At 43.5% G+C, this 15,832-nt stretch overlaps 1 protein-coding gene across 7 annotated transcripts in view; it reads right to left on the bottom strand.

Moving 5' to 3' along the window:
- The window catches only part of pikfyve (phosphoinositide kinase, FYVE finger containing), a 30,884-nt gene that overhangs the window by 8,254 nt on the left and 6,798 nt on the right, over positions 1 to 15,832 (bottom strand). For 3 of the 7 annotated variants that reach the window (XM_026143836.1, XM_026143831.1, XM_026143837.1), the window contains exons 5-27: positions 15,063 to 15,234; positions 14,619 to 14,826; positions 13,230 to 13,256; positions 12,917 to 13,006; positions 11,547 to 11,703; positions 11,287 to 11,444; positions 10,667 to 10,778; positions 10,282 to 10,429; positions 9,879 to 10,043; positions 9,423 to 9,482; positions 9,210 to 9,339; positions 7,668 to 7,848; positions 7,464 to 7,538; positions 7,225 to 7,332; positions 6,999 to 7,139; positions 5,831 to 5,957; positions 4,873 to 5,750; positions 4,365 to 4,772; positions 2,289 to 2,389; positions 2,131 to 2,202; positions 1,859 to 2,030; positions 1,445 to 1,623; positions 105 to 218 (exon numbers count right to left, since the gene is read on the bottom strand). In XM_026143836.1, coding sequence (XP_025999621.1) covers positions 105 to 218; positions 1,445 to 1,623; positions 1,859 to 2,030; positions 2,131 to 2,202; positions 2,289 to 2,389; positions 4,365 to 4,772; positions 4,873 to 5,750; positions 5,831 to 5,957; positions 6,999 to 7,139; positions 7,225 to 7,332; positions 7,464 to 7,538; positions 7,668 to 7,848; positions 9,210 to 9,339; positions 9,423 to 9,482; positions 9,879 to 10,043; positions 10,282 to 10,429; positions 10,667 to 10,778; positions 11,287 to 11,444; positions 11,547 to 11,703; positions 12,917 to 13,006; positions 13,230 to 13,256; positions 14,619 to 14,826; positions 15,063 to 15,234 — 3,983 coding nt within the window. The remainder of the gene's footprint in view (positions 1 to 104; positions 219 to 1,444; positions 1,624 to 1,858; positions 2,031 to 2,130; positions 2,203 to 2,288; positions 2,390 to 4,364; positions 4,773 to 4,872; positions 5,751 to 5,830; positions 5,958 to 6,998; positions 7,140 to 7,224; positions 7,333 to 7,463; positions 7,539 to 7,667; positions 7,849 to 9,209; positions 9,340 to 9,422; positions 9,483 to 9,878; positions 10,044 to 10,281; positions 10,430 to 10,666; positions 10,779 to 11,286; positions 11,445 to 11,546; positions 11,704 to 12,916; positions 13,007 to 13,229; positions 13,257 to 14,618; positions 14,827 to 15,062; positions 15,235 to 15,832) is intronic. The other 4 variants (XM_026143833.1, XM_026143838.1, XM_026143834.1 and 1 more) reach the window with 4 other exon arrangements.

Below are 15,832 nucleotides of genomic sequence, written 5' to 3'. Positions count from 1 at the left end.
CAGATCTCATATCTGCAATTCTCTTAACATTACAGCTGTTACATAGGATGTAGTGGTAGAAATACACTAATTTCTTGAGCTGAAGCTAGGTCAGTGGTATTTACTTCTGAGTGAAGTCCTTCAGGTCCTGCTGCAGGTTGGTTTTGGATGGTCCCAGGTTCCTGATGAAGATCTTGGGCCGAGGAAGACAAATCTCCAACAACTTTATAGACGTGTAGCTGAAGAAACAGGAAAAAACAGAGTCCCATATTTGAAACTGTTGTCATTAAAAGTGCTTTAAGACAAGTATTGTTGTGAACCATTTATACAAATACACTTTAACTTAAATGAATAGCCATGTGTAAATAATTACTACATTAAGGCCAAACTCCTGGTTATTATCATAGATATTATCAATAAATAGTTATGATGGAATTTGGTAATTATAAGGTAAGGATATGTACAGTTTCTGGTGCTATTTATGTATTATGTGTTTATCAGAATTACTATTGCTACAAAGAAGTAATCAAATCATGCAAACAAACATTTATTGGGCCATGGAGTATAGAAGGTGGATAACACAATTAACCTGTAAACTGGATTTAAAAGGAAGTGAACAACAAATTACTGAAATGTGTGTTTTTGTGTGTCTGTGTACTTTAGTAGCTGTACTGTCTATCATGAGATGTGGTGTAATGTATATTATTGTCAAACGTGTGTGTTTCGTCATTGTTTTATTAAGAGAATCAATACTGGATGCCTGTGATCTTCAGGTCCTCAGAGGCCCTGCGTTAAAAACAGGCATGATTCTGTCACTGCACGTCTGTGAACTCACCATGCCATCCACAAACGCAACTCTATCATGCAATGAAGAAGCTAAACAGAAGCCAGAGCTCAAAGCTTGTTTCAAAATGACTCGGGAGAAAATGAAAACTGTTCTGGAGTCAGACAAATCCAAAAGGTAACCTGGAATTGGCAGCTTTCACATTGGGAAGGGTATATACAAGTTTTAGAGAGCAGGTCTTCTGCAGGGAATTGCTGGCATATTGCAGCGAGACAATAGTGAACTGCATACTGCATGTATTACAACAGTATAGTTTTGTAGTAAAGAGTCCGGGTGCTGAACTTGCCTGCAGTCCAGAACCTTCACATACTGAAAACATTTGGCTCATCATGAAATGAAAAATAGGCAAAAGAAGGCTGCTGAGCAACTGTTCGCCTCAGTTACCAAACATTTAAGAACTGTTAAAACAAGAGTGGATGTCAAACATGGCCCTGTCCCCACTTTTTTCAGACTTGTTGCTGACATCAAATTTAAAATGCAACATTTTCCCGGTGTAAACGTCATGTAAACTGTGAATAAAATACAGGTTTTATGAGATTCATGAGATCATTGCATTCTGTTCTCTGACCCATTTGTTGTTTGACACTATAATGGCTATAATGCAGTAGTGTGAATGACTACCTGAAGGAAGCCACCATCTGGTTATATGAGAAGTACTGGTGGTAGTCTTTGTGGATGGAGTGCCCGCAGGGCTCTGCATTAGCCCGTCTGGAGTACTGGTGACCATAGAAGCGAAGTTCCAGGTATTTGGCAAAAGACATACACCACGAGTCATTGGAGAGAGGAACCACCGGTGTCACCTACAGACAGAGAGAAGAGAAGCATGGTGAGAAGACCGGGTCACCACTTTCATTCATTCATTCATACAAATAGTGGAATTTTCAGCGGCATCACATTTGGCAGAGTACACCTAAGATACAAACACAGCAGAGGACACTTTAAGCTGCTTTTGACTGATTAATTGCTCGACCATAGAAAACGAACACACACACCATACAGTAAGGCCCCAGATGGTCTATCTGAACTGTTACTGACCTGCTTGCAGATTCGGCACCAGGAGTAGTTGAGAATTGTGTGCTGATAACCAGGCACAGGGGAGTCCAACTCCTTCAACACAATCTGCACACAGCCGTTGCCGTGCACAAACCGACGGACGTGATGCACCATGGGAGTCTCACAGAACATGCTGGGGCACTGGTAGGATGGCCTGCAGGTGAACATCCACACAAACACATTACAACATGTTCCAAGAATCCAACTTTTTAAATCTCATCTCATTAATCTAAGGCACGTCTTTGTTGTCGTACCTGAAACAATATCGTTCCAGGAAAACACCCAGAGAGAGGTCGTTCTTGCCATAAAACTCCATCGTGACAATCCTGTTGACAAACACAGGGCAGTGACTCCAGGTTCTCTCTTTTATTTCGGATCATATTTACAGGTTATCTCTGTATGACCGGTTTACCATGGGCTGACACAGGGGTTGGGTGCATTGTTGGACTGAATAGATGAACTACTGAAAAGCACACACAACCTCTGATGGTTGATGGGATTCAGGCAGTCCAGCTGAGGATGAGAAAAGTAAAGAATAAGTTCAAACACCTCGATACACTTCTTAAATCAAAGCTGAGGAGTCCTGGCTCAGCAGTGCAACTAGGATGCAAAGGCACTTTCTACTAAAAGGTTCCCTTGAATGTGCTTTTGCACATTAGTTCAGCCGTTTTTAAATACCCCTACAGACAGGCAGCTAAACACACGAACCAGTGACAGCATCAAGCATAATGCTGAGCAATTTGTACTACAAATATACTATACGGTCAAAAGTACTGGGACACCTACACGTGACGTCTACAGATGCTGCTCAGCCATGAAAACCCATGACATGAAGCGGTTTTGTGCTGATGTTAATGTCGGAAGCGGTTTGAAACACAGCTTTTACTTTTACTATGATGTCAGCGCTCAGTGACAACATCTGTATCTTTATAGAGTCTGCCACTTCATGGCAGCGTTGCTTTGGTTCCTACATGCATCCAGTCTGCAATACCACTCAAAGCATTGATTGTAAAATATCTAGAAAAAAAGGCATTTCACAAACTGACCTGTGGCAACAGAAGCATCCTGTTACAGTATCGCACTCTAATTCAGTGAACTCTTTAGAATCACCCATTCTTTATTAATGCTTGTAATGACAGACACTGTTGCCAGCTGCTTGATTTTAAATACCTAAATTGAACTGCAAAAACCTGAATTCAAAGGTCTCGCCCAGTACTTTTGAGTAGGGCTGTTCCACATAAAGATATATATCGGATGACGATATGAAAACATCTATCGTTTCATATTACGCTATCGTTTGTTTACGGTAATATGTTTTCATGGTTTTGATGGGTCACTGTAGAATTTCTTAAGTTTCTCTCTTTCTCTTATATTTAATATAACCACACTACGGACAGACAAGCGACTGTTTTCATGCCTTGTCATTAACAACAACGACGGTAAAACCATTGAGTGGCTCCGCCGTCCGCTTGCTTATTTTCCACATAAAGCTGTAGATCCTGTTGAGATTTTTCAAAATAAACCGAATCACGCGAAATACTATGCAGTGTTTACAGAGAAGCTAAAAAGAGCCGTCAGGTGCTAAAAAAATAAACCTTAGAACAGGCTTTTCCCCGCAGCACGCTGTGTAATAAATACAAAGAAAACTGCGGCTGTTTCAACTTATGTAACACTCGACTCCAGGTACACGAGCCCAGCTCAAAACACTTCACACAGTCGAGTTGCCTGAGATTCACAGAATTTACACAAAATGTAAAATTTTGTAATAGATATCGTTGTCGAGACGGTAAATGTCTTATAGCGGGATATGAGAATTTGGTCATATCGCACAGCCCGACTTTTGAGCACATAGTGTGTGTTTGCATTACTGCAGTTCATTTAAACCTCCAACAGTCAATTCACTAAAATTTCACAAAGAAAGATATTCCCAAATACGGCAAATACAGAATCTTGTGCACTAAACCCACCTTTTCCTCTGCATTTCCTCTGATTGAAATTTGGTGTGTGGTGAGAAAATATTTTAAATGATAAGAGCATTTGTATCAATATAGCTCCATATATGGACATGTTTTTGCCCTAAATAGACCCTAGTAGGCTGCGTCCTTCAAACTGTTGTTTTTAAATATCTACAAGTAAATACTCTTTTTGAAGATTTAAACCTAGTTCACCTCAACAAACCTCTGAGAAATAATGACAATGAAATAAACAAACAATAGACAACTTCACAAAGGAACAACATCAGACTTTTAGTATCTGTTTAGATTCTGTTCCTCAGCTGAATTCACCAGATAACGATTGAGAAACTGAAACCTCAAGGCTGGAACTCATGTTCAGGCAGTAAATACACATCACACAAGCATACATCATTTATCAGAAGTTACAAATATATGGAGGCTAAACAAATAGTGTCTCACTGTGCTTGGCAGTGTCAGATTAAAACATTTTGATGGTTTGAAATTCTGTTCTGGTGAAGAATGATCGGCCTTACGTTGCTCACCTTGGGGGCCCAGTTCATCTCGCTCTGTTTGCTCGGCCTCTCCTCTTCTCCTTCGCTCTTCACTGATGGTTTGCCTGGTATATCAGCCCCCCGGCTCTGGCTACTGGCAGCAGCTGCGGCAGAGTTGAAGGGGTCATGGGTTTCTTTCTGCCGGATGCGACCCCCCTTTGCTCTGTAGTCCGCCAACATCTCGGCCAAATTCTGACTATTGCTCAGCTGCTCTACAATGCGGGTGCTGGTCAGACTGTGGCAAGGCAGGAACTCAATGGGCCTCGGTTGCACAACGCCGTTGGTCTGTCCTCCAACCAGTGAGGAGGGGGCTGAGTCTTTAAGGAGCTGCCGTTTTCTGCGCACGTCCAGTTCCTTCAGGTCCTTGTTGAGGAGAGGAGAAAGGTAGACCTACAAGGCGTGGAAAAACTCAAATTAGTGGTCTGTGAATCAGGGAAAAATTCAGAAACAGCGCCAAAGTGCAGGCAGGAAACTAAGTAAACTAAGGTACCTGCTCAGGAAAGTAGTCCCTGCTGGGGCAGTGCATGCCAGCTGGTGTGAGAAGGAATGGTTCTTTAAATGTGATGAAGGGGGAAATGCACAGGATGACGTCCTTGAGCTCCTGCTTGAACACTGCAGAGATGGACTTCAGGCGGTCGTCAGATGAAGCCACCTGCTCTGCGAAAAACATCCCCGTGTCATCCTGCAGGGGGTCTCTGAACAACTTAGGAGTTGGTGTCTCTGATCCATCACCATCCTCTAAACCTAACGACTCCTGCTTCAGCAGCGTTGCCTCTCGCCCCATATCCCCATCAGATGCTGCGATCAGCGTGTCGGAGCCTGTCATCTCTTGGTCTTCTTCCATGAGGAATGGAGGGGACACAGAAAAGGGCGGTGCAGGAGGGTTGGAAAATGGAGAGGAGGTCCTCGTCTCTGCAGGAGCCTCATCCTTTCGGACAGATGGGGTAGGTGATTTTGGGTTCAATTTGTCTTGGAGAGCTTCTAGGTCTCCATTTTTAGATGAAGAGTCTAAGAGAAGCCCTTCATCCTCAGTCTGTGCTGCAGATGCAGAATCTTCACTTCCTGCAGTTTTCCCTGGGCTCTCTTCATTGTTCTCGCTCCCTGGACTCTCTCCATCTTCCTCTTCCTCTGAAGCAGCGGCGCCTTCCAGCAGACAGGGGAACGAAGTGCTTTGTGCCAAGCTGGGCGGCATGGCGAACTCATCCATGAGGAACGAGATCTCCAGCTGGGAGTGGTAGGCCACGCATACCATCAGCATGATGATCTCCTTCACCCTGGCCAGCTCGTACTCTGAAGCACCACGCAGTTTTATGGAGCATCCAAGATGAGGAGGGCAGCCCTCAAAGAACATCAATGTCTTCACCTCACCTGGAAGGACAAAGAGAGAGAATGACAGCAATGACCTATCATTGCAGCAGGGTCCACTGAGAGGAGTGTGTGCTTCTTACTGTTTGCCAGTATAAAGGGCTGCATGTAGAACTTGTGGCAGGTCCCCAGACGAGGTTTGGTGAGGAGCTGGTCCATGGACATTACCAGGTCTCCCTGAGTCATATGACTCACTCTGTCCAAAACTTGCTAAAAAGGAGGGGAAAAAAATGAACACTTGAGCAAAGACATCTCCTCAAAGACATTTCTAGCAGGTCCATTAGATGATGATGATGTTCCAGACCAAGCTTTGTTTCTTTAAAATGTATGAATCAGAGTAAAAGAGCATACACACAAGAAAAGTCAAGAAGCAATGAGGTGACCACGTACATTATACACTAGCAATTGTTTCATCTCACAGCACAGACTTTTTACTAAAGATGGAGAAAAATGAGTCTCAAAAGTTAAGAAAAAGACAGTAGAGGGTAATTTCTCTGGTTGCGAAGAGAAATCTGGTTATACCGACGTCTATGAGAAAATGACCCTTCGGCTCCTTTGATCCATGACCTCGGTAAACACTTTCCGCTTAGAGTACAGGAAGACGGGATACATGGCATTCTTTGGGGCTGTCCCACCTTGTGATCGACAAGTTATGTGTTACACTGCCAATGTTTACATGGTCACAGGCATCTCCCTCTCAGATCCAGTGTCGCCAAGTGCTGGATCACAGAGGTCATGTGATTAATGGGGTTTTGCGTCATCGTAGGGTCTTTACCTTACAATATAAAGCAGCTCAAGGCGACTGTTGTTGTGATTTGGTCAGTCGTCATGACTACATCCATTTTTTACATGCAGATTACATCTCAAAGTTGACAAATTTAACTTAGTGCCCACCTAAGTGCATCACAGTGATTTATTTATTTCAGACCTGCATGTCCAGCACCTTTCCACAACATTTATCAAGGCAGGATGTGATGCCTCTACCAATCTGCTGTGATTTTGGCTGCACTCAAAACCCAAAACTGTGATAAAAATGAGCAGGTGACAGAAATTTTATAATCTTACCAACTGAAAGAATTTTATTTCTCGGTGTATTAAATGTGCATACAACATGTTATATGAATACTTTTTTCTCAGTTCACCATTAATGCCACTGTGACAGTGGCATTAATGGTGAAACTGTTGTTGGTAAAGGTAAAACTAGAGAAAGTAAACTATATATTTCGAGTGGAACACTGACGTTAAACTGACCGGTTTGACGTTGATGACCAGTGTGATGCCATGCTCTAACAGCATGTCTTGAGCAATACGAGAAACCGTCTTCTCCACCAACACCAGGTTTGGACGGACATCCACGATGCGCTGCACATAGTTCTTTAAAAACTCTCGCTCCTGAGGTAGAGACAAAGAAAGCTTCTTTCAGAAAAGCACAGAAAAGGCTCGTTTCCTCTGCTGTTTCACTGCTGGAGTGACTCACTTGTAGGACGATGGGGTCAATGGAGGTAAACTTGGTCTCCTCTCTGTACAGGTACTCTATGGAACACTTGAGCATCAGGATCCTGGGGTTCTTGATGTAGGGGTTCATCTGGTTGCAGGTCAGACGGATTAGTTTACTATCAGCTATTCTTCACATATTTCATTCAACAACTGGTACATTCCTTTACTGTATTTCTTGATATAACTGCAGATTCATATGATCACAATAGTTGACCCTACCTTCTTGTGGGCGATGTTTTTTGTGCACACAAAGCCATTTACGACCATTGAGTCAAACTTCTTGCCTCCAGGAATCTGAACCACAAATAAAGATTCAGTTATAACTGTATGTAACTCAGCTACTCATAGAGCTGACTATACTGTTTATTTAGTTAATTAGACAAAATATGAATACAGTGGTTGCGGCTAAAGTTTGGCTTCAACCTTCTTGATGTGGACCAGCTGCCGGATGTCCATGTCGTCATCGCAGTTGCGAACGTCGGGCCGCACCGTCTGCACGACCTGCCGGACCACGGGTACGATGATATCCCGCCAGGACAGAGATAGCGACTCACTATAGAGCAGCTGCTGCAGCAGCGCCATCATGTGGCTGTGGTTGGCTGAACTAAACAGACAGGCAGGTGGTTAGAAACCTTCTACCATGTAGAAATGCCAGCAGCTTACCTTCTAAGTTACTGTCATCTTCAAACCATTTTTTGGAGCTTTTTACCTTATTTTTACCGAATTCTTCTCTGGAATCCATCACCCACCTGAAAGTCTGACTTATTGCCGACTACTGTGATCCCCGAACAGTTGGAACACTTCCCCCTCCTTAAACATGGGAACCACCACCCCAGTCTCTGCCAATCCAGAGGTACCGCCCCTGATGTCCACACAACATTGTAGAGGCATATAAACCAAGACAGCCCTACTATATCCAGAGCCTTCAGGAACTCAGGGCGAACCTCATCCACGCCAGGGGCCCTGCCATAAAAGGAGTTGTTTAACTGCCTCAGTGACCTCGTCCCCAGAGATAGACGAGTTCTCCTCATTGTCCCCAGACTATGGAAGACGTGCCAGTGGAGGTCCTCGAAGCTTTCCTTCCACCGCCCAACAATGTTCTCAGTCTAAGTCAGCAGCAGTTCTCCTCGTGAGTCACCTAACGGTTTGCCAGAATCTCATCAAGGCAGTCCGAAAGTCTTTTTCCATGGCCTCCCCGAACTCCTCCCACGCCCGAGTTTTGGATTCAGTCACTGCCTGAGCTGCGTTCTGTTTGGCTGTCTACAGTCCCGCAGGCTAACTAAGCCCGATAGGACTCCTTCTTCAGCTTGGTGGCTCCCTTCACCTCTGGTGTCCACCATTTAGTTCGGGGAATACCACCACGACAGGCACCAACCACCTTACGACCCAAGCTCCGTGCAGGGGCTTCGACGATGGAGGTGCAGAACATGGCCTATTGGGGCTCAATGTCCCCAGTCTCCCTCGGAAAGCTGTTGAAGCTCTGCCGAAAGTGCGTATCGAAGATCTCTCGGACCGGGGCCTCTGCCAGGCATTCCCAGCGCACTCTCACTATACGTTTAGCATCCACCTGATCCAACTCACCACCAGGTGGCGATCAGTTGACAGCTCAGCCCCTCTCTTTATCAGCACATATGGCCGCAGGTCTGGTCATCGACAAAATCGATCATCGACCTGCAGCCTAGGGTGTCCTGGTGCCATGTCCACTTATGGACACCCTTAGGTTCGAACATGGTGTCCTAAATTACATCTGATTTAATTTGATACACTTGTGTTTTTGTTTATATTTATTTATCTATTTGTACCTCTTCTTGTGAGTTAATGTTATATGTCTATATCTATTACATGCCAATATCAAATCACTATTCTATAGCAAGTAAATAGTGAATGCAAACTGGTAGTTTGTGGTTTGCAGCCCTAGTTTTGACACTATTGCTCTATAATCACAGTGGTGCCATATCCACTCACAGCAGCCTCTCCATGGCCTTCTTCTCCCCGTTTTCCTCTCTGAGCTGATCCAAAGAGCTGTGGTGCCAACCCAGTGGGGTGAACATCATCTCTTTAGCCTTTTCCTCCACACGACGGTTGAACAGAGACTCTGTGGCAAGAATAATAAGTTTGCCTGGTCAGATATGCCAGTGAGTTACTAATTAAATCAGTGAGGATCTGCAGAGTTCGTACCTTTGATGAATGCATCAGTTATGACAATGTTCTGCACTCCATCCTCGGACAAAAGAAATTCTGTTTAAAAAAACAAAAAGAAAGTGTTATTTTTAAACACTCCCAAACAACTATTAGATTTTCACTCAGGCATTTCCTTTTGTTAAAAAAATCTAAAAAACAGGAAATGAAATCCATCAGCACAAAAAACTGAGACAGCACGTGGAATTACCTGCATGTTATCTGCACTTCTGTGGAAGAAAATAGGCCCTGCTTCTACCACAGACCCAGCATAAATACTTTGCTTCACAAAACAATTTCATTGCAGAGACTGTCGCAGGGCTAACACAAAGAGACAGACAACCATTCACACTCATATTCACACCTATGGCCAATTTACAAACTCCTAATGACAGACGATGTCACTGTGGCCAAGGATCCTCACGTACAGGTCATATCGCAGCAGGGAATATTTACCTTTCTGCTCAGCAGCAGGAGGCACGTGTGGATATTTGGACTGCTTCTTAACATGAAAGTTGACATTGTTTTGCTCCATGTTAAGGTTTATAGAGGCGGCGGAGTCACTATCCACCACAGAATGGGAACTGCTAACTGACGTCCTCTTGCTGGGGCTGGCAGAGTCTAGATGCATGCATACACACACACACACACAGATTGGAATGCAGAGAAACGATATGAAGGTAAATACGGTGTAAAATGTGAGAGCTTGTAGATGACATGTGTCAATTAAAAAATTAGTAGAAATACAAAAATCTCCCACAGTTTGCAACATATTTACATTCATTAAAACCAAACCCCATGCAAAGAGGCTTCAGTTGCAAAGATAAAACACTGAATAAAGTGTCACACAGATACGTACTGGGCATGGCGTACTCAGTCTCATCTGCAAGCTGCTCTGTGTCGCTGTCATCAAACTTGATGTCTTTAAACCAAGATGGCTCTGAATGTCCCTCCAGTGAGTTGACACTATCGCTGTCTGGAGATGGGGTTTCTGAGAACTCTGTGCTCTAAAGATCAAACAGCGTGACGTCAAAGTCTGCACATTAACCTTCACTGAAATAATCAGTGGTATGACCCCCTTGAGCAATCAAGCCCACCCCATTGAATCAATATCACTGCTGCAATGAGTCAATGCGGATTACAGCAAATGTAAAACAACTTAGATGGTATCCTAAAATATTTCTGTAATTCGGCTTTCCCTCACTATCTGCAGGCTTTGCGTATCAGCAGGAAGCAGCTCTCACCTGAAGAGGTCGGTAGAGTGCATACTCGTCCCTGAACAGCTGGTCGTGGTGTGTGACGCAGTCGATCCAGCGACCGTCTACTAATGCCTGGCCTATTGCAATAGCCTGTGCCCTGCAACATGGAAAAACCGGAGTAAAACATGAGAGAGAGCAGCTTTTAACATGTTAATATATTTTTATCAAAATGAGCAGGGGAAGTCAGTCAACCGTTCATGCATGTACACATAAAAAGTAATTTACCAAACTATTAGAAACTTTTAGAAGAATTCCTAATCATGTGCATGCAGATGCAGATGCCAAAGACCTGTCCAACGATGTTTATGAAACACACACCTTTAACGCACTAGAAGAAAATAAGCATTGTTGTTTCTCCAGGGCAGGGGTGTCCAACTCCAGGCCTCGAGGGCCGGTGTCCTGCAGGTTTTAGATGTGTCCTTGATCCAACACAGCTGATTTAGATGGCTAAATGACCTCCTCAACATGTCTTGAAGTTCTCCAGAGGCCTGGTAATGAACTAATCATTTGATTAAGGTGTGTCTACCCAGGGTGAGATCTAAAACCTGCAGGACACTGGCCCTCGAGGCCTCGAGTTCCTCAGCCCTGCTCCAATGCAATCGTACCTGGTGGAGATGGTTCCATTTCTCAGCAGCCAGTTGACAAGCTCCTTTCCCACAATGCAGTTTGGGTAAGTCCTGAGCCAGTATCTGTGGTCCTGAAACTCCATTCCTGTGCTATTGTGGCAGATTTTCTTCCACAGATCCTTCAGCTGAGAGGAATCCTACAAGACATGTTGTACTGGTTAGCATCACTCAGATGGTGTTACAACAACGAGGAACCGTGAACCATGAAATCAGAAGAAGAGAAAGGAAAAATCAGCTACCAGCAGGATCTTTCGCTCCTCCTCACTGTGGTCCAGCTTGGTGCCGCTCTTGGTCCCCGACATGGATCGACTGGTTGGCGGGCTGACTGAGCTGTCGTAGGAAGGCACCATAGAGGATACAGAGCGATCCAGCGTCATGGTGGTCACACTGGCAGATCTGAGAGAAACAGGAACCACTCACATTCATGGCTTCTAGCTATTTAAACTGTACAGATGTTTTTACCCAAGGTTGTTCTGGACTGAGACACAAATAAGCTGAAAAACTGAGCTCAATAATCTTTTTTTATAAACTTCTACTGCTAAGAACAGAAGATACAATTAACTGTGTTGCCTCTGGAAAATTACTTCTCTGGTCATGATCTCAATATTTCATGTTGCAGTGAGTGGAAACACTCTCAGACAAACTGGTGACAGTTATCAAAAATAATTCCTGTCTTATTTAGAAACACTGACTCCCTGAAATCACTCTGAGTCAGTCTGCACCGACGAGCCCAACTTCAGTCGCAACAAACGACTCAGTTCAACTGCTTGCATTCTAGTAATACTCGTATAGGTTGCTGAGCATGTGTGTGTTTTTGCAGTTCAGCTGCTGTCCTGCAGCAACGTCACTATTGGTGGAGAAAATTTGATTTCAAATCTCGGAGGTTCTGGCAGGACTCGTGTGGATTTATGTTTAGTGTGAATTTATGTGCATGTACGTGGCAACAGATTTGCAATAGACAGAAATACTACTATGCTTTTCACCAGTGTATTACAATTGTTACCACAAACAGATGCGTGGAATTACCAAATTAACTCAATTCAATCTCAAACTGACAGCAGTCTGACTCAGACTTATTGATATTTTATTGTCCTCTTGATGCACCAAAGTTTCTTTGAAGACAGCAACTGTCTCAGAGTGGTCGCAGCCCTGACCCTTGGCTTCAAAGCAACCATTTAAAATGCAACAAGATCACAAGCTCTTCGCACTCAGTCACAGCAATTCTGTTTGTGCCACAGTCTACAATAACCGTTTCCCCCAGTGTGACTGCAGCTTTGGAAAATCCAGTCCTAGAACTCAATTTCCATTAGATGACCTTACTAAATGAAGACTGAAAGATAATAACAAAAATAACAGTAACAAATGGAGACAGAGAAATGTAGGAATGAAGTAGGAAACAGAATTATTCGATGTGGCAATGATCTGGATAGCTTGTTGTTTTTGGATAAAGATTGAGGTGATCTAAAAAAAACAAACAAAAAACTTCAGACCCTGCTGGCATGAAGAAAACACGGAGAAAACCAAAATTCTTCTTTACCTGTGCGGAACGAGGCTGGAACACACTGTGCATAATGTAATTTGTACAAGCAAACAAAAAGCAGCGACTGACCTCTTCCTCACAGGTGATTTTCCTACGTCTTCCTGCAGTGTGGTCAGCCTTGAAGTGAGGCCGCTGTTCTGAGGCTCCTGGTGAATCATACTAACAACACACAAACTTGGATTTAGACTCTTCCTGCAGTCCTTGCATTTCCTTTCTGTTCTCCGTCCACATTTATGATCAGTAGATTTCAGAATGCAGAAGACTATTTTCTTTACAGAGCTAGAAAGCATTAGCCTCTGCTAACTGACTGCTAAAGCTGAGACACATGTGGAAAAAAAGAAGAAACGAAAAGAAAAAGAATGAAACAAACAGCAAGACTCACGTCTTTCTCATCCCAATAGGAGTTTTTCTATGCCAGAAGAGAGAGAGAGAGGAAACAGATTTTCTTTGAAGGAAGTTGACAGAGAAAAAGCAGGGGAGCACACAGGCTTAAAACTGCAACCAAACAAGCACAAGTTGTAAAATGCATATATGCTTGGAGAAAGTTTGAAACAGATAAGTCTTTGAAGACTCATTTAACAATTTGTCTGGTCTGTTCTGTGCACGCTAAAGATATCTTTTTAAAAAAAAAAAAAAGATCGTCAACCATTTTTCAAAAGGAAAGTTGAGATTAGTTATGCTTTAAGCAGATTCTTAAATAATTAGAATCACATGTTAAAGGCATGTGCAATATGATTCAGCTTGATGGGTCTTAACCAAGCACATAGTACAGAATCTACAAACTTCACATTGAAGCAGAAAATCCAGCAAGGAAAAGATGAGCAGACATCAAACAGCATGATTCCACTAAGAGACGGACCCTTCATGACAGGCTTTAGTGAACAGGAAGAAGTATGACGGCTGGAGGTGCAGCGTGGAGGCAGGAGGAACTGGGCTACAGTCAAACAGTGTCCGATTGCCATTGTAGGGTCTTTACTTGACAATATAAAGTGTCTTGAGGCGACTGTTGTTGTGATTTGGTGCTATATAAATAAAACTGAATTGGATTGAAGCATCTCCTCTGACAGGGCCTTGTCGGTGAGCTGGGGGAGCTGCGCCCTCAATAGATACATCTGTTGCTGCAGGTGGTTAAGCATCATCTCTCTCAGCCACACTGCTCTCTTCTAACCAGGGTTGGGTCATTATGTCCATACTGACCACTATTATTCCCCTGAATCTCCTGCTTTGACAGCAGGTTTCTTCTAATGAGCTACCAGGTACTTCATAGTCATTACAGACTTGTTCTCATTCATAGTTACTACATGTGCCAGCCAAGTCTCTGAGTTGTCTGACATAGTAGCATTCCAACACTTCCATGTTCCCATGTCTATGTAAAGCCTTGTTCCAGTAGCCCTCATCAGAGCAGCATTAAAAACAGGTGTCACATGACTGCCCAGTCTGATTCTCTGAGCAGTGCGTGTCTCTTCTTTTATGTCCCTGTGAGTACTCAAACTTTACAACATGAAGTATTTTTATAAGAGTGGTCAGGAAAAGACAGGAGGACACTTTTTTGACTCTTTGACTGTAACCATCAGTTCAGAGCTGATAGTGAAGGAATCATGCAGAAAGCCTGTATTCTACCTGCGTTTGTTCAAACTCAACTGGAAATCATTCAAACATAAGTGCCAGAAATCAGGTTTTACATACAGTATATTACAAGCTCAATTCCATCTGGGTATGTAAATTAAAATTTCTCAGATATAACTTGCCACCAAGTGTGCATTTGTGTCACCTCTGCCAGGTCAGGTCCTCCTCAAGGAAGATGTTCCTGCTGGACTTGCGCCCACCCAATGGCGTCCGTGGTTCACTGGGCTCCAGCACACACACAGAGGAGGGAGAGTCAGACAAGGCGCTCAGATCCTCGCCGATGGAGCCCGAGTCAGCTGAGTGAGCGTAGTTTAATGCTAATTTACGGCAGTATGTACACGCCCGCAGGTCTCCTGGCAACACAGAGAGGCCGACCAAGACAGGAAGAGGCGTAAAGAAGGAAAGAGTGACAGATAATAGAAATGGGAGGAATTATTCTCACAAAAGTGTCACGAGTGCTTAGATAGAGGAACGTTTCCACCAAGGTTAACATTAATGTAGGATGATGTAAAATGACAATGCAAGATATTCTGGTGGATTACAAACAGTTTTCTGATACATTCGTAACCAAGTAATATCTGGACCCTACCTGTGTAGCCCATGAACTTTCCGGGAATTTCCTGGTTGCAGCAGCGGCTGCAGAAGATCTGCCCACACAGCCTGCAGTGATGTCTGCGGCGAAAGGTGGTAAACTTCTCGTTGCAGTCATAGCACTCCTTACACTGGCTATCTGGCATCCAGTACTGCTTCAGATCGCTGTCCTGAAGGGGGACAACATCACAGCATGCTGCTTTCATCCACAGAGACGTATGGGTGATATGACCTTAAGATGACATCACGATAGTCCAAGGAAATTTGCAAGAACCACATTTTTGATAATATAGGGAAAAATTGAGTTCCTAATTCACTTCCTAATTCTCTTAAAAAAAAAAAAAAGGTCCCAGCAGCATTCTCATTCAATAAAAGAACTAGATGTTACAATCCCAGATAGTACATTGCTTCAAAGGAGAAAGTCTTGAGGGATAGCAGCCCAGAAGCTTTACCACCTTTGTATTTAAGTAAAAATGCAGCAGCATTATGCAGCAGTAAAAGTACAAAATTACTACTGAACACTGTAGTTCAATAATAACTAAAATAAGCTAACCCTGTCTTCAGGAGTTGTGCAAGATTGTGACATAATGTCATATCTTGGGCCCTGCTTTCCCACCATGTAACTGCAGTCATTTCCATCCAGTGTTTGGTCATACTACCAAGTGCTTCAGTGACATCATTTGTAGTAGTGTGCTCTGTTTTATGTACACCAGGGTTATCTTATTGTTGTGCACAATGGGGAAGATAAATGCATGGCATCGCTACAAC

This window comes from Astatotilapia calliptera, chromosome 16 (assembly GCF_900246225.1).
Source record: "Astatotilapia calliptera chromosome 16, fAstCal1.2, whole genome shotgun sequence".
In the NCBI taxonomy this organism is placed as follows: domain Eukaryota; kingdom Metazoa; phylum Chordata; class Actinopteri; order Cichliformes; family Cichlidae; genus Astatotilapia; species Astatotilapia calliptera.
This window is presented reverse-complemented; position numbering and strand designations above follow the sequence as displayed.